The sequence below is a fragment of the Mustelus asterias genome, chromosome 19 (assembly GCF_964213995.1).
Source record: "Mustelus asterias chromosome 19, sMusAst1.hap1.1, whole genome shotgun sequence".
Classification (NCBI taxonomy): domain Eukaryota; kingdom Metazoa; phylum Chordata; class Chondrichthyes; order Carcharhiniformes; family Triakidae; genus Mustelus; species Mustelus asterias.
Window position 1 is genome coordinate 72,956,838 of NC_135819.1, and position 23,695 is coordinate 72,980,532.

A 23,695-nucleotide genomic window follows, 5' to 3' on the forward strand; every position below is an offset into this window, starting at 1 on the left:
ACCATTAACTTGTAAAAACATGGCACTAAAGTTGATTTAGCATTCACTCGCATTTACAATGGCCCAGAAAATGTATTTTTTTTGTCAGAGACAATTTGAATCTTATCAATTATTACAAACAGTTTGTTGCTTGAACTTACTTTGATGGCTGAACTATGTGCCACAGACTTAGAAATGATATGAGTCAGCTGCACAATTGAACAGAGACGTGTTAGTTTGGCCCCATAGCAGCATGCTTGTTTCTGAATCAGGCGCAAGTTCACCACAGAATCTGAAGCATGTGATTAGATTGCAGTATCGTCTGAGGCAGTCTTTCAAAAGTCCTATCAGAAAAAGTAGGGACTGTAAACATTACTCCATTAACCAACAAAAGATCAACCAGTTATTCATCTCATTTAAGTTTGTGAAACATTGCAGTGTGCAAACTGGTTGCGAGTTTAATGAGAACGGTGGCACAGTGGTTAGCACCGCTGCCTCACAGCGCCATGGACCCCAATTCGATTCCCGGCTTGGGTCACTGTCTGTGCGGAGTCCGCATGTTCTCCCCGTGTCTGCGTGGGTTTCCTCTGGGTGCTCCGTTTTTCTCCCACTGTTTGAAAGACGTGCTGGTTGGTTGCCCGAACAGGCGCTGGAGTGTGGCGACTAGGGGATTTTCACAGTAACTTCATTGCAGTGTTAATGTAAGCCTACTTGCGACACGAATAAAATAAATAAACTTTATTGCCTGTGGACATGTTGGACTACTCTAAAGATACCATGTAAATGCAATGTTTCTTCGAGTTCTCTGCCCGAATGCATGTCTGACACTTATTGTTGCAATCTGTGCCACGAGTAGGGAAAGCAGGCAGGTCCCAAATCCACCCAGTTGGTATGGGGATCGAAACCTGTGCTGTTGGCACCAATCTGATCCACATTGGCTCTTCAAGCAACTGAGTTACCTGAGCTGCCTGCCATTGGCACACGTTGGAAAGATTTACAAGTTGATATTCAATCTGTTTTAAAAGTTTAATTATTAGTCACAAGTGAGTCTTACATTAACAATGCAATGGAGTTACTGTGAAATTCCCCTAGTCGCCACACTCCGGCACCAGTTCGGGTCACTGCACCTAACCAGCAGATCCCTCAGACTGTGGGTGGAAACCAGAGCACCCGGAGGAAACTCACGCAGACACAGGGAGAATGTGCAAACTCCACACAGTGACCCAAACCGTGAATTGAACTCGGGTCCCTGGCGCTGTGAGGCAGCAGTGCCACCATGCCACCCCCCACTGTGCCACCCCGTGTTTGGCCAGCTGCATCATGAACACACATCTTCCTTAGTCCTGAAGTTCTAGCAAGTCAATTGAACCTTGACCTTCTGGCTCAGAGGCAGGGATGTTATTACATGACCTGCACTGTATGTCGAAGGAATTTAAAAACAATTAATGCAATGAACAAGAGCAAGGAGGGAGAAGGTGGTGGGACTGGGGGAGTAGGGGTAAAGAGTCCCCATCCAAATTGTTGTATCCTATCAATAGTAACTTTCCAGCCTGCACCAAGTTGCTTCGTAACACGTGTAAAAGAAATTGTGCATTCGTATTGCACTTCTAACCACCACCGATGTTCGCAAAGTGTTTTGCGGCCAATGAAATTTATTGTCACATGTATTAACATAAAATTAAAAGTATTGTTTCTTGCACGCTATACGGGCAAAACATATCGTTCGTAGAGGAGGAAATGAGAGAGTGCAGAATGTAGTGTTACAGTCATAGCTAGGGTGTAGAGAAAGATCAACTTAATGCAAGGTATGTCCATTCTAAAGTCTGACAGCAGCAGGGAAGAAGCTGTTCTCGAATTGGTTGGTATGTGACCTCAGACTTTTGTATCTTTTTCCCAAAGGAAGAAGGTGGAAGAGAGAATATCCGGGGTGCGTGGGATCCTTAATTATGCTGGCTGCTTTGCCAAGACAGCGGGAAGTGTAGATAGAGTCAATGGATGGGAGGCTGGTTTGCGTGATGGATTGGGCTACATTCACGACCTTTTGTAGTTCCTTGCGGTCTTGGGCAGAGCAGGAGTCATACCAAGCTGTGATACAACCAGAAAGAATGCTTTCTATGGTGCATCCGTAAAGGTTGGTGAGAGTCGTAGCTGACATGCCAAATTTCCTTAGTCTTCTGAGAAAGTAGAGGCGTTGGCAGGCTTTCTTAACTATAGTGTCGGCATGGGGGGACCAGGACAGGTTGTTAGTGATCTGGACACCTAAAAACTTGAAGCTCTCGACCCTTTCTAGTTCGTCCCCATTGACATAGACAGGGGCATGTTCTCCTTTATGCTTCCTGAAGTCAATGACAATTTCCTTCATTTTGTTGACATTGAGGGAGAGATTATTGTTGCCGCACCAGTTCACCAGATTCTCTATCTCATTCCTGTACTCTGTCTCGTCATTGTTTGAGATCCGACCCACTGCAGTGGTGTCATCAGCAAACTTGAAAATCGAATTGGAGGGGAATTTGGCCGCAGTCATAGGTGTATAAGGAATATAGTAGGGGGCTGAGAACACAGCTTTGTGGGGCACCGGTGTTGAGGATGATCGTGGAGGAGGTGTTGTTGCCTATCCTTACTGATTGTGGTCTGAGAGTTAGGAAGTTCAGGATCCAGTTGCAGAGGGAGATGCCAAGGCCCAGGCCACAGAGTTTGGAGATGAGTTTCGTGGGAATAATAGTGTTGAAGGCTGAGCTGTAGTCAATAAATAGGAGAGAGACATAGGTGTCCTTGTTATCTCAGTGTTCCAGGATTGGGTGCAGGGCCAGGGAAATGGCGTCTGCTGTGGACCTGTTGCGGCAGTAGGCAAACTGTAATGGATCCAGGTAGTCCGGGAGGCTGGAATTGATTCGTGCCATGACTAACTTTTCAAAATTAAGTTTATTTATTAGTCATTGGTCAAGTAAGGCTTACATTAACACTACAATGAAGTTACTGTGAAATTCTCCTAGTCGCCACATGCCAGTGCCTGTTCGGGTCAATGCACCTAACCAGCACGTCTTTCAGACTGTGGGAGGAAACCGGAGCTCCCGGAGGAAACCCGCGCAGACATGGGGAGAACGTGCAAACTCCATACAGTGACCCAAGCCGGGAATCGAACTCGGGTCCCTAGCACTGTGCCACCATGCTGGCACCATGGTGTCGCGGTTGTGATGTAAAGAAACATAGCCATCAATTTGCGCACAGCAAGCTCCCACAAACAGCAAGGGTGATAGTGACACTAACAGAGAACATGTGTGGTCCTTTTGTGTGTGTGAGATGTTGAACTGGAATGGGTAAAGGTGCTGCTAATCATTATTTTCCTCCTAGAGTAAGCAAGATAAGAATGTCATTGGGGGGGGGGGGGGGGCGTTGATGTCCTGGCTCTAAGGGGGGGGAGGGGGGAACTGTACAGTCCAGAGCCAGTGGCCAGGTGTGTGTGCGTCCCAGGTGAGTGAGTGGCTCTGCCCAGTGGCCCGGAAGTAATTGGCGGGGGCAGTGCGGCAGCCGTTGGGAAGCGCGGCTCGAGCGGGGGCCGTTTCCATAGTTTTCCCTGTTTGAAAAGTGCCCTCGAGCTGACCGAGTCCCATTGACGGCGAGTGAAGGGAGGGGGAGGATTTAAACCCAGAGAGAGAGACAACCAGCAGAATTTACCATTTAAACCGTCGAACTTTCCCCTTACTGAGGGGGGAAAAAAAATAAGGTAAATGATTTTTGTTGGGGGGGGGGGGGGGGAGGAGGAAAAAGTTTGTTTTCTTCCCGGTTGTTGGGAGAGTGGGAAATAACTCATAAACTTTAAAATATATATAATTTAAAAAGTAAAGAGAGCGCAGGGAGGGGGAGGTGTTGATGTCGGTACGCGGCGCCTCACTGCCGCGGCCTAACGGGGCGTCGGGACGAGAGGAAACCTAACTTGATGCCACCGTCCCGCCCCCTTCCCTGTCCCTCATTGGCCGAGGCCCTGTCCTGTCCGCCGTCCCGATTGGCTGACGCACCACGTCAATCAACTCCGCTCTCCCCTCCTCCCCCCAGCTGCAGCAAAGCTCGGTTGACCGGCGGCAGTCATCCCAATGAGGGAGAAACAATTGGTCAGTGAGCGCTGCGTTTGATTTATTTATTTATTGTTTGTCTTGCGAGGATTAACAAAAAAACTGCTGCTATTACGACTTTTCTTTCCACTGCTGGCAGGCAGTTTCTTGTGCTGGATAGAGAGATGCTATTTCGAATTACAAGTTCTGATTTATTCCCCCTCCCCCCCTGCTAATAATCCAGTTTCGCAAGACCATGTCAACTTGTAAGAAGTGGCTTTTGCAAATCGCAGCTTCCACCCTTTTTTTATTTTTCCTCCACCTTCTTTCTCTTTTGGAAAGTAGCCCCCCTCTTCCAAAGTTGAACACTTTCTCTGGAGTATTTTTTTCTCTCGCATTGCAGCTTTCCTCCTCTCTCCTCCACCCCCCCCTCTCTCCAACCCGAGGCTGAGCCATTGATCACTGGAGCCACTCCTGCCAAGGAGGGAACCTGCTTTGTGAGACTTCTCAAGAAAGCAGGAAGAAAAAAAAACACGGCTCTTTAAACGCCTCGTTGTGTCAGGAATGGTCCGCAAGCCCCTTGGCAGGCTCCTGCGCCAGGAGCGAATTTAACCCCCCCCCGCTCCAAAGAGTTTTATTTATAGCTTCACCGACAATTGAATTAACGAACGAGCATATTTTTGTTATCAGAGCCTGAAACTGAAGATTGTTTTGGTGTTAAATGGAAGGATGTTTGCCTCCGAGACATCTTGGTAAAGGGTAAAAAAAAACTTGTGTTGTGGCGCTTTGGAATCTGTTGGACAAATTTGGTTAAGTTTGAAGGACCCACAAGAATAAGAACTATATTCATGAAGTGTGCTTTGAGTGTTTTATTTTGTCTCCTAAAATCAGAATTTAAGCATTTAGAAAATGTAACATATGATCTAGTTCATTCAATCCAAAAAACACTAACGAAAGTAATTTTATAGTGAGTGTACGATATTGGAGTTGGGTTACTAAAATATACTGTTTTGATATTGATTTTTGCTTAAGTTAAAGCTATTGAAGTTCTATGAGAAATTAATTGCTATTTCGCATGTATTTCAGTTTACCAGATAGCTCGTGTATAATGCCTATAATATAGTAAAAATGGTCCAAGATTATCACATGCTTATTGTAAAAATTTCACAGCAGGAGATATTAAGTGAACTGTGAGTATCTTAATGGAGAAGAGAGGGGTGTGGAGCCAGAGGAAGTTCTTGGGCCAAAAGGCAGCTGAATGTGCAGCCACCAATGGGGAAGCAGTGATATTCAGGGATGTGGGTTATAGGGGTGAAATAAGTTAGTGATAGCAAGAGACAAATAAATAAAGAGAATTTAGAAATCGAAGTACTGCTCAAATCAGAAATTAGTATAGTTGAGCATGCACAAGCATACAGGGAAATTGGGACTTGATCTGAGTTAGGATATGGGCAGCAGATTTTCATTTGATGCATGGAGGGAAGCTGGCTATGGCAGCATTGGAATAGTTGAGTATAGATGCAACTAGGGCATGGATGATCTCCCCAATAGGTGAGCTGAGGCAGTGGTGGGGCTGGCGGTGTTGTGGAGGTGGCAGTAGGTGGCCTTGCAGACAGAGGTGATATCGGGCCGAAAGCTCAGCACGTCAAAATATGATGTCAAGATTGCCAATGGTTTGATTCGCGAATACAAATTTAAGATTGCTGGATCATCAGTTTGATAAATTATTTTATTAGTCCACTGTCAAATTCGTATAATTTAAAATCATACTAAAATGCAGTCTAGTTATTGTTAGCTGAGGTACTTCAGCTGATCGATAACCTACCAATCTCCATTGTTGTTGAATCTGAATATTTTGGAGCAGGTATTTTGGGTATTTGGGTTAATAATATGGGTATTTTGGTTTTGAACATGCATTCTTCATTGTAGAGTTAACAAAAGTTGCACCTGTCATGTGTATGATCAATTCCAAATGTCATACCCATGATTAAGCTTTGAAGTAAAATATGGACTGTTCTAATATTTCTTGATTGTACAGGATTTCTGTTGTGTGCTGGAAAGGCTGATGCATTACTTTTTAATGTTTGAAATGACAGTGAGAGCATGCAGGGCTCGTCAGTAACCAGGGGGCTTATGATCATCATGGCAAAGCAAACTCTTCAGTGTAGGAATTGTAGGATAGTTGTCGGCAACCAACCTGGTTTGATGGGCAATGGCAACTCTCCTGAACCTCACCTACTCTAAACATGTGAACTAAACCAACAAATGGTGAAAAGTTGTTGAAATGTGGGTCAAATGTCAATCTAATCCAATTCCAGTTTTGCCTTTTATTACTGACCGGAAACCTGGGTGTGTATCGTGGCTCACTTGACCCTACTCTTTGCTTCCCCTTCTATGGGGCTTCCTGTAGAATATATTTCCATAAATACATACAGAATTAGAGACAATAATGTTAAACATATTGCAGGGCCACAATAATCTGTATGCATCTTTTCTTTAATATAGGGCATGAGCTCCACTCTCAGGATAAATAGTTGCAGATCAGGTCCATATCTCATGCAGAAGAACACACCATTATGAGTGAGTAAACATTTTTATGCTTGAAAATGAGTTGATATTGCTGTATGTAATGCTGGTCATTTAAGAACTCTTTGAACCAGTCAGATAACCTATGAAGAGTCTAGAAGTGGAAAATTTAACATATTAACATGAATAACCAACATCAAATACTTTATAAAATCAGTTATGCTGTTTAAAACTAAAATAGTGAAAGATGGATGCAATTTATCTCTTTGTTTCATGCGAATTATGTAGATTTTGTGAAAATCCATTGATTGACATTACAGTCTGAATAGACCAATTATTTTTGAGATGTGTGTTTAGTTGATATAGAATCTGTTAGTTGATGTGGAGCTGACTAGTAGATGATTGAAACGAGATGGAATAGATTAGAAGTGTGATTTATTTGGGAATACTCTGTATATTAATGCTTGTTGTAGCATAATGTGAAATGAGGACAGTTTAAATATTTCTGCAGCACCATGTCCAAGTTATTAATTTGAATTGACACACTAATGATTGGAAGGTTGATCTGGCAAAGCTGCTTTTTGAATTAAATATGATGAAAGAGGCTTATTATTTTCAGTAGTCAGATTTTTGTTCTGTGATATGATGTTTGGGAATTTCATCTGTTCTGTAGCTCCCAACTCCATTCCTGTCCCTGCCACCTGTCTGAGACTGAAGCAGACCTTGAAAGCCTTTGTGCCGTATTTGACCCCAGGTTGGCTTCTCACCATATATTTTCTCCATCACCAAGACTGTCTACTTCCAATTCCATAGCATTGCCTGACTGAACCTTATCTCAGCTTACCACCTCCTGAAATTTTCATCCATTATTTTGTTAATCTCGATTTGGTTATTACAATGCTCACTTGGCAGGTTTTCCTTTTCCCATCCTATATAAGTTCATCCAAAACTCTGCCTGTTTCCCTACTTGCACGAAGACCTTTTCAATCACTAATCTCTCACCTACATTGATTCGTGGTCTGGTTTTCAAAGCCCTCCTTGGCCTCGCCTTTCCTATGAATGTAATCTCCTAGATCTACGTCTTTCCAATTCTGGTGTCTTGAGCATCCCCAATTTTAATCGCTTCAGGATTGGCAGTTGTCCTTTTAGCTGCCTAGACCCTAAGCTCTGGAATTCCCTCCCTAAATCTCTCCACCTTTCTGTTCATTTCTCCTCCTTTAAGGCACTCAGAAGTTTTTGTCCAAGCTTTTGGTTATCTGCCCTGACTCCCCTTCATGTGGTTTGATGTCAAACATCTCTATAATATTCATGCTTTTGAATTGTCGTGCTAAGTGTTAATATGCTAATTGTGCTATATAAATGCAAGTTGCACTAAATTAGTGAGGATGTTCTGGGCTGTTTCCCAAAACTGACATTTCTCATTGTGTGTTTAATAGTTTTCAATCTTTTTAAAATATGTAATAAATCTTAACTTTTTTTTCCTGTTGAACATTCTCACTGTACTGATGCCAGCCATCATGCATTATTATCCCTTGAGGGTTTGCAAAATATATGATAGGCTCTCCCTCCCTGGAACCTCAAATTGTTTTCATTCTATAGTTGGTTAATTGATAAGCCTCTTACACAGAGCATGATGGACAAAGAGCTTACATGTCCACTATGTGAGCTCCATGTGCATGTTATATCTTACTTAGCAAATGTCAGAGACATTAAAACTTGTTTATGTTTGGCAAATTGAAGTGTTCAATCAATGCTGGGACTTGAATGTATGGTCATCACAACTAGTTTGCTCCTATTCATTCAATATAATTTTTATGTTTAAATAATTCAAATTATACAGTAGTTTGTATTAATCAATTTAAAACAGTAGAGGGACGTTATTGTGCACATAAAGATTCAAATTCAGTGACTTTGGATTAATTGTACATGGCTGAAAGACAAATATGGTAGGATTGTTGTCATGATTTCAATTGTATTGATTTTCACATAGAAAAGAAAGAACTAACTTGCAAATATCTAGCATCTTTCATAATCCCAGGACGTCCAAAGCACTTTGCAGCCAATGATGTCCGTCTGTAGTGTAGTCGCCATTGTAATGTATACAAATACAGTGCAATATGTGTTTTTTGCAATAACACTTCATCTTGATATAGTTAGTGGCCATTCAGCTTTCAGATTTTAGGGACCCAAGACACTTGGCGTAACAAAACTATACAAAGTGTTATCTTTTGTGAACCTTAAAACGTAGACAGAGACTGTATAAATCTCTAATTTATAGATAAGTGCTAAAATTATTGCTTTAATTTTAGTTTGAATTTAGTGAAAGAAAAATAATATTGAGAACATACTGGAGTAATTAGAAGTTCTTAATCGCATCTCTTGCTTCGGAGCTGTAGTGATGTTTTCAATATCACTCTCTGAATTTGTAATTACAACAGTTAATTGTTTTGTTGTAAACATTTACTAGAAAGCAGGTAGAGAAAATTAGTTTAGAACTCTTGGTTAAAAAATGGGAATATTGTGGAGATTAAACTTCAGAGTAAACGCAAAATGCGGACAACAAAAAGATATTAATTTAAATGTGTAATTGTTACCAGTACTCCGATTCATGATTATTTTTGTTTTCCTGTGAATCAAATTTGAAATAATTTTGTCTGGAAAAATTGCTCCCATCCTGTCATTGTGTTCTATTGTCATTACCTTGGAGGGTTAAAAAATTCTGCTGGATTCTTAATCTTGGTGGCTTGCAGCACTGTTCAATGGTTTGTAAGTTGAAGCAGAGAAGTTTGTTCATATGATGAAGAAAATAGAAACCTGGACTGACAAATGTTTAGATTTGGTGCTTAAGTGTGATTTTGGTGTGCCAAGTTCATGGGTGAGAGACATTGGAGAGACTTCAGCATACAGCCGAGGCTAACAATCGTGCAGCATGAGGGGAAAAATTCATTGTTGGCAATGCTATCTTTTAGATTAGCCATTAAACGTTTGCCTGTTCAGGTGGACATAAAGATTCCCATGCCATTAGATTCTTCCAGCATCCTGACCAATATTTATCTTTCAATCAATACCACGATCGCAGATTAACTGATGACTTAATTCATTGCTGTATGTAATGATGACATACTGCCCTTGATGTCAATGCAGCTAATGACCTAGCTTGGCATCAAGAAGATATAGCTGAATCGGAATCAGATGAGAACTTTTGAAGGGCTAGTAAAGGAAGATGGTTGTGACTGGTGGAGACCAATCAGTATTGCCTCAGGGCAGGCAAGAATTCCTTTGCAGTCTTAGCTTTTTTGAACTGCTTGACTAGTGGCATCCCTCCTTCATAAGATCATGACTGAGATTGTTTGTAGACTATCCAATATTCAGCTTAATTTACAATGTCTTCAATAATGCAACCTATACCAGTCTAAAGTGGAAAGAAAAAAGTTTACATTTATGTAAGGGCGGCATGGTGGTACAGCACTGTTGCCTAATAGCGTCAGGGACCAGGTTTGATTCCAGCCTTGGGTGACTGTGTGGAGTTTGCACATTCTCCCTGTGTCTGCATGGGTGCTTGGTTTCCTCCCACAGTCCAAAGATGTACAGATTAGGTGAATTGGTCATGATCAGTGTGCAGGATTACAGAGACCAGGCAGGTCTTCTGTTTTCATGCCTGGATTTGATGCTTTGGGGTGGGACATGAACTTTCTGACTTGAAAATTGGGTACCTTAACATAGTTTGACCTATAGCTAATGCTATACAGTAGGAACTGGGCAATATACAGGCTTGAGCAGAAAGGCAGTAGGCAGCATTTGTGCCACATAAATGTAAAACAGTGACAGTTGCTGAACCAGAGAAAGCTCACTGTTGTTCATTGCCCCTACCACATCCTTGGGTTTACCAGTGGCCAGAAGCTGAACTGGCGCAGCCACCTAAACATTGGGACTACAAGAGTAGTGCAGTCCAGTTGATTGCCTCTTGATCCCTCAATGTTTTAATTGTTTACAAGGCTCGTTAGGAACATAAACAACACTGCAACAGCACTGAAGAAACTCATGCTGTTTAGGAAAGAGTAGACCATTTGCTTGGCGCACTACTCTTATCAGCGATGCCCTGTTTTGAAGTATGTATGATTCCATGATCATCTGAGACAGCTCAATATTCTTATTTGGGAGAAAAAAAACACTCTCAGCCTCGAGCAGTGAGGGAAAAGCAGAAAGATCATGGAAATACTCTTCACCTTAATTCCTCGCCAAATGACATGTCATCCTTATTTGAACATATCTTGCAATTTCTTCATTAACACTGGACCAGAATCTTGGAATTTCCTACTTCATGCCATTTTAGGAGCATTTACATCACATGCACTGCAGCATTCAAGGAAAAGGCCCAGCTCCATTTCTGTTGCCAAAGATGGGCAAAGTTCTTTTGCCTTGTCTGTAATGTGGCGACCTGAGAACAAAAAAAAATTTAACTTGAGGTTTGAAGCTGAACATTGATAAAACAGAGATCATGTGCCAAGATTGTGCACAGTTGCTGTCACCAAAATCACCATTGATAAACTAAGTGCAATATAATTTCCGTATTCATGTGGTGTTATCTTGTGTTTGTGGAATTCTTAAGAGCAGATTTGGGTAATGCTTGTGTGTTTTTGTTTTTTCTCTCTGTCTAACGATTCTGCTTCGAATTTTTATGTGGTGAGCGCTGGTTCTCAGGATACCATCCCATTTATAAATCAAGAGCACCAGCGGCATCACAACGTTTGTGCATGATTGGCAGCTGTTTAAAACATTGGTTCTGCTTCTGGCTGTAGACCTTTCTCAATGTCAGAAAGAGATTTGTCTTTGGAGATGGAAATATTTTTTAAAATGTTGAGCTTAAAGCTAAGAGTATTTGCAGCTAATCCAGGAAGTAGCATACAATGTCAGAGGTACCTATTTATGTTTGCATTTGGGGCATTGGAAGCTTGTCACCCCATTGCCTGATACATTGGGGTGTCTCTTGTGACTGAGCTGTAATCCTAGAACAACAACTAATGTGTCTGGCTTCATGGTATTGTTCGAAAGAAAACTGAATCATAGAGTCAAGAAGGTCCCTACTTTTCTGTGGTTCATTGCAGCATCTTTGGACGAGTATCACACTAATCAGCCAGATTTCCAGTGCCCAACTGTGCTCAGTAACTCCTGCTGGATGCAACTTCATCTGTATTGAATAATCCACTGGTACTTTCCATTCAGGTTCATATAAATAATGGTCAATTGAGTGATTTGCAGGAATGCTGCCAATTGTTCAGAAACTCTTGAGCCTGAGTAAGCTCTTGGTGCTTCCATAGTACTGTTGGGTGGGGACAGGGAGCATATTTTAAATGTGGTTCGCGTGCCCTAGACATTTGGTGCATTTTCCCTCTTTTGTCAGACCAGGCCTTAACAAATGTTGAAGATCCTTCAACCTATTTGGCTTGAATCTGGAATTTGTTCAAAGTAGCCTTTTGTGAAAAATTTTCTTTTTACATTTGACATTTTCTAGTTTGTCATATTACGTCTCAACTTCCAGGTTAAAGGATCAATTCCAGTTTTACAGTTGGATTTGAGGACTGGGATTGGGTAAGGCTTCCCAATGATTGAAGATGTAATGATGCTGTTAAAATCGTGGGATTAAGACATAAATGTCAAAGTTGATCTGTCTTAAGTTTTTTTTTGTTGGAACCAAGGTGGTAGAGCAGTTGCTGTAGTTATCTGCGATATCACTTGGCTTGGGAGGAAGAAGGTAAGTATCAACCATTGTTCTGATTTATAATGGGTATGTGACTTAATGTATATCAGTAACTCATACATTACAAGGGATAAAACCTCATATCCTCGGATTCACAGGGAGTAGCCATTAGAGGTTCATGCATTTAATCTCTATTACCTCTGAAAATCTGATGTTTTTGTCTGGCTCAAATTTCCATAAACTAATGCAAAATAGTTTACCTCATCCACTGACTTTGTTTCACCCATCTTCCCACCAATTGCTAACATCCAAAGCCTTCGAGAGAGGCTATATAAGATTCACTATTATTTTCTTTCTCCAGCTGCCAAGATCTTTTTTTCCCAGAGTGGTGAATAATACCGCTCTGAACAGGTCACCTGTGCAGAAACTGAGGACATCTTACAAAATGAACAAACCTCAAATCGTGTTAGAAATTGCAAGAAACTTTTCCACTTGCCACATAAAAGCTGCTCTCCGGAATTTTAGAACTCCCATCATTGGCAGTACAACTTGAATGGCTGGATGGTTTACTGGTTGTAAAGAGAATTTATGTACATGTGGACAGACTATGTACTTCATGGAACACTGTGGTATTGTGCTGTTGAGATGACAGAAAAGTCATTTGCAGAGTGCAATTGTTCATTGTTGAACAGTGTGGATGGTAATGTTGCAGCATGTTTGTACTGCAGCACTGCTTCAGTCAGCAGTTTTATTTTTTCTGAAACTCTTTGTTCTTTGGAAACTACTGTATTTATGTTATGCTGATCCACAGAACTGAAACAGTGCAGAAAAGGTACTGCATTTGTACAAAATTGTGGAAGCACTATTTTAAAATTATTAGGTTATAATTCAGTTTCAGTTCTTGTACCCTCCCCAGTGGGTGAGGAAGCTCTGTACAGGCCGATGAAAAATGAGCACAATATAGCTGAACTGATCTGCTTTGGTTGTGTGCAACAGGAAAAAGAACAAACTCTGTCACTAATGGCATTTCTTATATTGATGCCAGGATGTAGAAATAATACCTTGAATTTATACGGAACTTTCTGACTTGCCTCAGAAATGTCTTGACGTACCTATTTATAGGTAGGCCTAAAAGGTAGGGATATGTTCGGCACAACTTGTGGGGCCGAAGGGCCTGTTTTGTGCTGTAGTTTTTCTATGTTTCTATGTTTCTACATCACATGGTGAATTACTTTGAAGTGCAGAGCTTAAGATGATGAACACTATAGCCTATTTTTGCACAAGTTCTATTACAAAGCAGAAGTAGGTTCACTTTTTTTGCAATGATTGCAAAAATATTATCCATGCTATTATTACCTTTAACAAAAGAAATGGGATCAGATGCAGGCAATATGGCCCTTCAAGCTTAGTCTGCCGTTTACTGAGTGTGGCTGACCCTTGACCTTAACTTCACTTTGCTACCCAATTTCTATATCCCTTGGTTCCTTAGTATTCAAAAATCAATCCATTTCAGTCTTGAATTCATAGCCCACTGCAGTAGAAAATTACAAAGATTCGCAATGCTCTTGAATGAATAAGTTGCACTTCAGTAGAAAATGGCTACGTTCCTTGCTCAAAAAACTCTTAATAAATTTGTCGAACAGAACTTACCTTCCATAAACCCATGCATTTTGAGTGCATTGTTCAGAATTATTTAATAATAGATCTCAGAACATTCCTGATGACTGATGCCAGGCGAACTGAAAAATAGATGCCCGTTTTCTCTATCTCTGTGCTTGAATAGCAGTTACATTTGTTACTTCCAATCTGCTGGGACCATTCTAGAATCTAAGGAATTTTGGAAAATAATTGCCAGCACATCTCTTTAACAGCCTGTGGGCATAAGCTGTTAGGTCCTGGTCTTTTGCTGGATTTAAATTTCTCCAGTACTTTCTCTCTGCTGATATTAATTACCTTAATAGTTGCACAGAATTACTGAAAAAAAAGAGACATGATGTTAATGCTTTTCATTTTGCACTCATCAGGACAGATGCAAGAATGCCAAAATTCTCAGGTAGCAATAATTAATAATGCACAGGAAAATTCCACTGATTGGTTGAAACAATCCCATGGAGAATGCATCATGGAATTATTGTCCCCATGCTTTGTTTAATTCAAAAAAGGCACAATGCCTGGACATGCTCTTTCTGCTTGCAGGGGATATGAATATAATGACCTAATTTCCTCATTCTAATTAGCCTCTGGATTACCCTTTATGTCTGGTGTGTAACTTATATTTTCAGCTGTGAAAACAGACAACATATTTGTTCAATGTCTCTGCCAATGCCTCTTCCACATGGTAAATTTCCCTGCCTCAGTTTCTAAGGGCTTTCTTTTTATAATCTTGTAAACGCTTTTACAATATTCCTGGTTAGTTTACAATTATCTTCTAATTTTTTTCTTTGTATCAACATTTTGATGGCCTTTTGCTGGTTTGTAAAACATTCTCAAAGATTAATACTTTTACAACTATTCTTTGCAACATTATAAGCCTCGCCATTTAATATACTTAACCTCTTTAGCTAGCCACAAATGGATATTTCTCTCCAGTTTTTGCTTTCCAATTGAATGAATTTTTGTTGAACATTTTGAACTGTTTCTTTAAATGTTTCCCACTGCTTATTTATTGTCATATCCTTTAACCTTAGCCAGCTCTTCATCTATACCTACGGCATTGACTTTAAGTTTAAGATTCTTGTTTGTGCTTGGAACATGTAGTTTTCAAAGTTAATGTGGAATTCAATGCATTATGATCACTATTTCTCAGTAGATCCCTTACTAGGACATACAAATTAACCCTCCCTCAGTGCACAATATCCGGATCTAAAATAGTTTTATCCCACAACGTATTGCTCCAAGAAATTGTCACAAAAGCATTCTACAAACTCTTCAGACCTTTTTGTCAACTTGATTGGTCCAATCTATATGAATAGTAAATTCATCCACAACTGTGCCTTGTCCTTGTTACAAGCTCCAATGATTTCTTATTTAATTCTCTTTCCAATGGACAAGTACCATTATGGAACCTATTAACTACTCCCATCACCGTTTTCTGACCCTTACCAATCCAAATCTCCGCCCATTCTGATTCTACTTACTGATTTGCAGATCCTTTCTCACTGATGTCCTAATGTCATTCTTTATTATCAGGACTATCTCTCCTTTTTCATACTGCCTGTCTTTTCAAAACGTTGTGTACCCCAGAATATTTATTTCCCAACTTTGGTTACCTTGTAACCATAATTCTGTAACAATGATTAAATCTAAACCATTTAACTCTTTATGCCATTTACCTTTTGCACATATTCCATGCATTCTGGTGAAGGGACTGTTACTTCTTTACTACTATCCCGCATAAACCTTACTCTCTGATGTACTATTAGACTCTCTGCCTCAGAGCTTCTCTTACCAACATTGATATTCTTTTCTATTGCTTCAACTTTAATCTTTCTATTTCACCAGATCTTCCTTCCCCCTTTATTATCTGTGTCGTAGCCTGATAATCACAAGGCAACTTTTGTTCCACACATCCCACTTGTTTAAAATACTCATTTTCCATTTTCTACTTGCCAAACTGCCGAGCTTTTGGCCCTCCATTCACCATTATACTTATGCAGCTCGACATTAATCTGATCAACCACTCTCTCACCATCTTTTTTGCCATTTGTCCCCATTCGAACCATCATGCTCTATCCCACCCTTTGGAAAGCAAAAATAATCCTTGGCTTCTTTACTCCACTTTAGACCCTTCTCTTCTGCCCCCTCCACCCTCGCCTTCAACAAGGTCCATGAGCTCTTGAAGGTTGAAATCATTCATTTATCATCTTTTCTCCATCAAGATACTCCCTACCTGAACAATGAAGTCATGTCTTTCTCTAGTTTCTCTCACCTCGCACTCTCATCTGTCCGTGAGACTTGTTCCGTTCCTCCGGTATTGTCACCCACCTTTTCAAAACAGCCATCATCGCAAACTTCAAATAACTCACTTTTGATAAATCTGCTCTTGCAAACTTGAATAAGATCGTTACAAGTTCAGATGTTTATATTTAAGGAAAAAATTAATTTAGGTTCCCTGATCACTCAGTGCCACCTTCATCCAGTAATATGTCAAGACATGCAGACCAAGAACGTTCCAGCTTTAATCGCTAGGTTGTTGAACTCAACCAGGTTGAGTCATGTTGAGAGGGAAAAAACAAGAAAATTAATTCAATTAACAAAACATCTCATTAGCCATTGCTACAGATTAAAGAACAGATCAGAACTTCTGTGAGTACTACACCAAGCAATGCTTCAAATTTTTGACAAGATGCAACTTATTTCTATACATAATTCCAGCATTCAAGTGTTTGAAAGAAGCTCGAAGTCACAAGTATAAATTCCACCAAGCAACAAGCCCAGTGTGTGGATGTCTGACAGCAACAGAGCTGTGAGACATCCCTTTCCTCCAGTACTGCAGTTGAATAGTCTCCCATCACTCACATCCTGGGCTCCCATGTTATTCTGGAAACATTTCAGAAGTAGCCCTGGCCATTTAAATATGACAGAAACTATCCACTTTTTGCCCAAATTTTGAAAAGGGAATGAAGAATTCCAGCAAACTGTTGATAACCCGTTCACAGACTAAGGCCCAGAGTATCTTTTTAAACTTACTCACAGGAAGTTTGTAAACAGATGAAGAGTCGTCTGCTGAAGTGGTACAAACAGTTGTTTTAAACCATGATAAATCATGTAATTACAGCATATTGCATATACTTAACTCAGTTTGGTGTAATTTTATTCCACAGGGAAAGCTGACCACAAATGATACTACTGTAAATAAATTTAACCAGAGTCCACTGGTGAAAAGTATACTGCAACAAGTATTCCCACTTTTTAAAATTGAGATATTTCTATATTTTGGCATAGGAAATGAGCAATCCATTTTCTGTATGAATATGACAGGTTAGACAGTGTCATAATTCCATATTTCTTTTATTCCAGTGTTAAGTACAGTTGGTGAAAGGGCAACAACAGCTTGACATAAAATAACAGGACCAGAAACTATTAACTTATTCAGTCCATAGAAAAAAAAATGGCCTCTGTGGGTTTTTGCCCACTGTTATTTACTTTCTCAATTCATAGCCTTTCTTTCCATTTTTTGCATTCTTCATTTCCATGCCTTTAAAACTGTATCACTATCAATTTGTCAAAACATCAATAAATCTGACCAATAATTTTCAATTAAAATAGGTGAATTCAATTTTAAACTACAAAACATGATGCACATTTGAGGTTACTATCAGATCAGCCATGGTCACCTTGTATTGTGGAGCAGGCTCTAGGGACTAAATGGCCTATATGTATGTTCATATGAATCCTACCAATGTTATGGGGTGGGGCTTTGCTAGGAATATTCAGTCAAAGTTAGGCACACTGCAACCCAGTGGCATCAACGACAAGTGAGCTACAATAGCAATTGCATATATCGCTCTTTGAGACATCAGTTTTTAAAACACAAAATTGTGATGGTGAGAAGCCATTAAATGTTAATATTCAGAGAAATATGTTGATATGGCAGACAATCAGGAAGGCAAATGGTACAAGGGAAGGCAAATATTTGTAGGCCTTTATTGTAAGGGGGCAGGAAGGAAATATTGCTGCAATTGCACAAGGCTTGGGGAGACCACAAAATAAATGGTCTCTGTACCCCAAGAAGGATATACTTGGGTTGGAGGGGATGTCCCAATGGTTCATCAGATTGAATTTTAGGATGAATAGATTGTTCTTTGAGGGGAAATTGAGAATGGGCCTACAACCTCTGGAGTTTAGAAGAATGAAAGGAGATATGATTGAAATACAAGATTCAAAGAAGGCCCGACAGGATAGATAGTGGGAGAGTCAATGGCTAACTAACTAAGTAACTTTAATCAAAAATTAAATTCTGAGCTACAGTTCGTGCTTGCATGGACACTTGGGGTGTTGATGTTCCTAACGTATTTGTGATGATTCTGAGTGTTTACATAGTTTTAATATTAGCTACTGCTTTTAGAAACATAGAAAAACTACAGCACAAAACAGGCCCTTCGGCCCCACAAGTTGTGCCGAACACATCCCTACCTTTTAGGCCTACCTATAACCCTCCATCCTATTAGGTCCCAGGTACTCATCCAGGAGTCTCTTAAAAGACACTATTGAGTTTGCCTCCACCACCACTGACAGCAGCCGATTCCACTCGCCCACCACCCTCTGTGTGAAAAACTTCCCCCTAACATTTCCCCTGTACCTACCCCCCAGCACCTTAAACCTGTGTCCTCTCGTAGCAGCCATTTCCACCTGGGAAAAAGCCTCAGAGTCCACCCGATCTATGCCTCTCAACATCTTATATACCTCTATTAGGTCTCCTCTCATCCTACGTGTCTCCAAGGAGAAAAGACCGAGCTCCCTCAGCCTATCCTCATAAGGCATGCCACTCAATCCAGGCAACATCCTTGTAAATCTCCTCTGCACCCTTTCAATCTTTTCCACATCCTTCCTATAATGAGGCGACCAGAACTGAGCACAGTACTCCAAGTGGGGTCTGTCGAGGGTCTTATATAGCTGCATCATTATCCCCGGACTCCTAAACTCAATCCCTCGATTGATAAAGGCCAGCACACCATACGCCTTCTTAACCACCCCCTCCACCGGTGGGGCCGATTTTAGAGTCCTATGGACCCGGACCCCAAGGTCCTTCTGATCCTCTACAGTACTAAGAGTCTTTCCCTTAATATTGTACTCCTTCGTGCTTATCTTAAACTTAAACTCTAATCTCATTCACAAAAAGAAATACACAAAAATGGCACCTTTTAAGACTTTTATTACGGATATGTGCATTATTATGGACTTTTGAACTTGATATTTTTAGTGACACAGATGTGATATTCAGGGCATTGGATAATCTGGTTTAGTTGAAGGACAGTAAGAAGTTTAACAACACCAGGTTAAAGTCCAACAGGTTTATTTGGTAGCAAATGCCACTCATTTAGTTGAAGGACCCAACTTAAACCTGGACTGATTGATTCATTGTGCCCAAAATGTTTGGTAAGCACTGCTAACTTACCTACTGAGAAGATTCTTTAATTCTGGAACATGTTACAAGTATTTCTGTGAATTGGTTAGCAGCAGCCATTAGCTCAATATTTTGTAGTCGTCATAATGTGGGTCATAATGAAAACTTGCCCACTCTGTCATTAACTATGTTTTCATTACTGTAATGTGATTGCTTGCAAAACAGTTTTAAAAATATTTTATTTACTTTTTTAAAACTTCTGTTAGTAAATGCTGAGTTGACCTTTGTAGAGATATTTCTTCTCTCTACCTATGTTAACTGCATACATCATTGTGTGATAGGGTAAATTTGTTTAGTTTGATGTTTTAAAAGCTGAATAGGAGTGTCAATGCAGTAATTTCTTAGTTATTCAAAAGCTTGACATTTATTCATTTATGTGAGTTTTATAAGATGTTGTGAGCTACTGATGTATTTGTTAAGGACTGGTAATTAGAAGAATTTTATTTTATAAAATGCAAGACAGGACAAATTCCATCCTGATCCTTTTTCATGTTTGTTAAAGGGGGTACAACATCAGGAATTTGTTCCTGGTAAGTTACAAATTGATGATATTTAGGATTGAAGTGAACTGCCTTCAACAAATCTTCAATAAAACTGCTTTTGATGAACTTGAAATGTTGATTTAGAATTGCATGAAATATCACACTTTTATGTTTAAGAGATTTAGTAAGTTAAACCACAGAATGTGGGCCTGCCACATGTTGAGAATTTGATCTCAACAGTGCAGCTATGAGGAAACATTGAGTCCCCGGAGCAAGTTGCTTTGCATGGAAACAAAAAGATTAAGAGGATGCTATTGTGCAATCCTTTCGATGTCTCATGACTGCACAGGAGCATGTGGTGTTTTCATTGTGTCAAATCTCCCTAATTGTTCAAAGAAGCTGAGCTGGCAATTAAGGAGTTGTGCTTTCAGTTTCACCTTAATTACTGATGTGACCTAACACTACTGCAACGTATCTTGCCAGACTGTCCAACATTTTGTGCACGTATCGAGTATTCGCTATATATTTGCCAAAGGAAATTCTGTAAACCCCGTTGCTGGGGTTTGTATTTGATATTAAAGACATGAACATCAGTCACTTAAGAGTTGCAGATCACAATAAACAGCAGCCTTGACATCTGAAGTAGCACACTGAAAGAAAAGAGGCTTTGAGAACTGTAAGAGGCCTAGTTGTACATATCCAGTTGTGTTGCAACTGATAAATATATAGACTTTGGGGAATGGGGGTGGAGGAGGGAAAGTGAAATGAACCAACTTCCAAAAATGAATTGAAATTTGCTTGAGTTCAAAGCTGTTGTCATTTTTAAAATCCCCTATGCCATGATGAGTATAGTGCTTGGCTTTCTATTTTTGACAAGTTTATTTAAAATAAGTACAATGTAGTACAATTGCAGTCAACTGGTTGTATAACAATTTTAATAAATGAAAGCAATGAGTATTTGCATCTTGAAAACACCTTTAATGTAATGCACTTGGAAGCACCATGTGATTAATGTATTATAAAGCAACATTGTCAAAAGCTTGGCCAAAAAGGGGGGTTTTAAGGAACATCTTGAGGGAGGAAAGAAGGGTAAAGAAGTGGCAAGGTTTAGGGAATTCCAGAACTTGGGACTTGGGCAACTGAAGCCATGTTCATTAATGATGGCGCAATGTAAATCAAGGATTCTCAGGAAGCTAACATTAGCTGAGTGCAGAACATTGTGGGTTTGAAGAAGATTCCAAGCTTGAAGGATGCAACCACAGTAATTTTGACCAGGTGCTAATGTGGATCAGGGAGTATAACAAAACTGGGAGTCCGGGGGCAAACTCTCCACTGGTTGGAGTCATACCTAACCCTAAGCGGTTATTGGATAGGCACATGGAGCACACCAGGATGATAGGGAGTGGGATAGCTTGATCTTGGTTTCAGATAAAGCTTGGCACAACATCGTGGGCCGAAGGGCCTGTTCTGTGCTGTACTGTTCTATGTTCTAAAGGATGTGGTTATTGGGGGTCAATCATCCCAGTCCAAGGACAACATCACAGGAGTTTCTCAATAGTGCCTTTGGCCCAATCATCTTCAGGTATTTCCTTCCATAATAAGGCCAGAAGTGGGGATGTTTGTTGATGATTACAGAGTGTTCAACATCATTTGCAACTCCCAGATACTGAAGTTGTCCATGTCCATATGCAGCAAGACCTCGACAACCTTCAGGCTTGGGTTGATAAATGGCAAGTTGTAATTGTTCAAGTTCCAGGCAATGACCAGCTCCAACAAGTGAGAATCATTGCCCTTGACATGCAATAGTATTACCATCACTGAATCATAGAATCCTTACAGTACAGAAGGAGGCCATTTGGCCCATCGAGCCTGCACTGACAACAATCCTACCCAGGCCCTATTCCTTTAACCCCCACATATTTACCCTGCTAATCCCTCTGACATTAAGGGTCAATTTACCAGGGCCAATCCATATAACCCGCATATCTTTGGACCATGGGAGGAAACTGGAACACCCAGAGGAAACTCGGGCAGACATGGGGAGAATGTGCAAACTCCACACAGACAGTTGCCCGAGGCCAGAATTCAACCTGGCACCCTGGCCCTGTGAGGCAGCTGTGCTAACCACTGTGCCACCGTGAAGCCATGAATCAACATGCTGGGGGTTACTATTGACCAGAAACTCGATTGGACCAGCCATGCAAATACTGTGGCTACAAGAGCAGGTCAGAAGCTGGGAATTCTGCAGCAAGTAACTCACTACCTGATTCCCCGAAGGCTGTTGTCCATCTTTAAGGCACAGATCGTGAATGTGATGGAATACTCTCCACTTGCCTGGATGAGTGCAGCTTCAATAGCACTCAAGACCCTTAACATCTTCCAGGACAATGCAACCTTCTTGATTAGCACCCTATCCACAATATTCACTCCCTCCACCACCACAGCATAATAGCAGCAGTGCGTACCATCTACATTGTAAACTGCAGCAACTCATCAAGGCTGCTTGGAAAGCACCTTCCAAACCTGTGGCTTCTGCCACCTGGGAGAACTAGGGCAGCAGATGCACAGGAGTCAAGCTGCATGCCATCCTGACTTGGAACTGTATCGCTATTCCTTCACTGGGTCAACATCTTAAAACAGCCTCCCTAACAGCACTGCCAGCCGTTGGTGTTCCCACGCCATGTGGACTGCAGCGGTTCAAGAAGGCAGTTCACCACCATTTTCTCAAAGAGAATTAGGGATGAGCAGTAAATGCTGGCGAAGCCAGTGATGCCCACATCCCACTAAAGAATTTTAAAAATTGGATGCAGTTGGGAATGTGATGTAGAGTTGGCTGTCACGGTATACATGTGAAAACAAATCCCATGTTTTCAGATGGTGATGGCATATAGAGTAGCTTGTAGATGAGGAATAGGAGGGCGCCAAGCATAAATCTTTAGGGGACATCAGAGGCAAGAGAAGCCATCGTAAGGAATTTTATGTTTATGTCTAGAGAAATCAGAATGGAATGAGATGCGCACAGTCCCACTCTCTGATGTACATTGTCATCTAAGATATGTAATAACATTGAAAACCAGTCGAGCTGATTCATGATGGAGATGATTAATCCCAGAGGTTTGGACTCTTCATTTGGAGCAACTTGGGCTAATAAGTGGGCCATATGAGTGACCTTCCTTGATCTCTGTGGGTCACAGCATTGAAATTGGGCTTATTCACTAACCATGTCCCCATGAATAAGATTAAAAACATTTAATACATGCTGAATATTTCATAACTAGTTATAGAAAATGCTTAATTTATATAGACTAGAACTCTCATCAACTTCGAATGGTAAAAACAAATATTTGCACTTTGGATTTAGAGAGAGCACATGGCTTTTGCACGTTGCAATCAACATGGACCTCATTTCACTTGCCCTTGCTTTATGCGCGTATCATGTCAGTTATACTGGGTGGAAAAAAACAACATAGATGGAAATGATCAGAATGTGGCAACTCTGCGCATGGGCAACGGTCATCAAAATATTTTGTGGGTTGTACTTGGAACCCAGATGTGCTGCATGTGGCCCACTAAAGATCAAGATGGTAATTGCAGGAAATTATGTTGTTCATGTGCTTTATTGATGTTGCCAGCTGTTGCTACAAAGGGGTTAGTATAATTGGATATGGGAAAAAAATCTTGACTGAACAATGAGTAAAATGTCATTTGCAACATTTAATGTAGTTTTGGGATTGAAACGTTTACTGTGTGATGATACTGTGTCTTTAAGAAATGTATTTGTTCTATGTTTCTTGTGAGGGGTATGTTTAAAATTCAACTCTGTATTACATGGTGC

General features: G+C 40.6%; 1 protein-coding gene across 2 annotated transcripts in view; it reads left to right on the top strand.

The window, feature by feature from the left end:
- The first annotated feature begins 3,521 nt into the window (after positions 1-3,521).
- usp6nl (USP6 N-terminal like) overlaps positions 3,522-23,695 on the top strand; it is a 211,268-nt gene continuing 191,094 nt past the window's right edge. The window contains exons 1-2 of one of the 2 annotated variants that reach the window (XM_078235858.1): positions 3,522-3,703; positions 6,534-6,608. In XM_078235858.1, the coding sequence (XP_078091984.1) occupies positions 6,605-6,608 (4 nt within the window). In that variant the 5' untranslated portion in view covers positions 3,522-3,703; positions 6,534-6,604. Of the gene's footprint in view, positions 3,704-4,037; positions 4,089-6,533; positions 6,609-23,695 lie in introns of those variants that run through there. The other variant, XM_078235859.1, reaches the window with a different exon arrangement.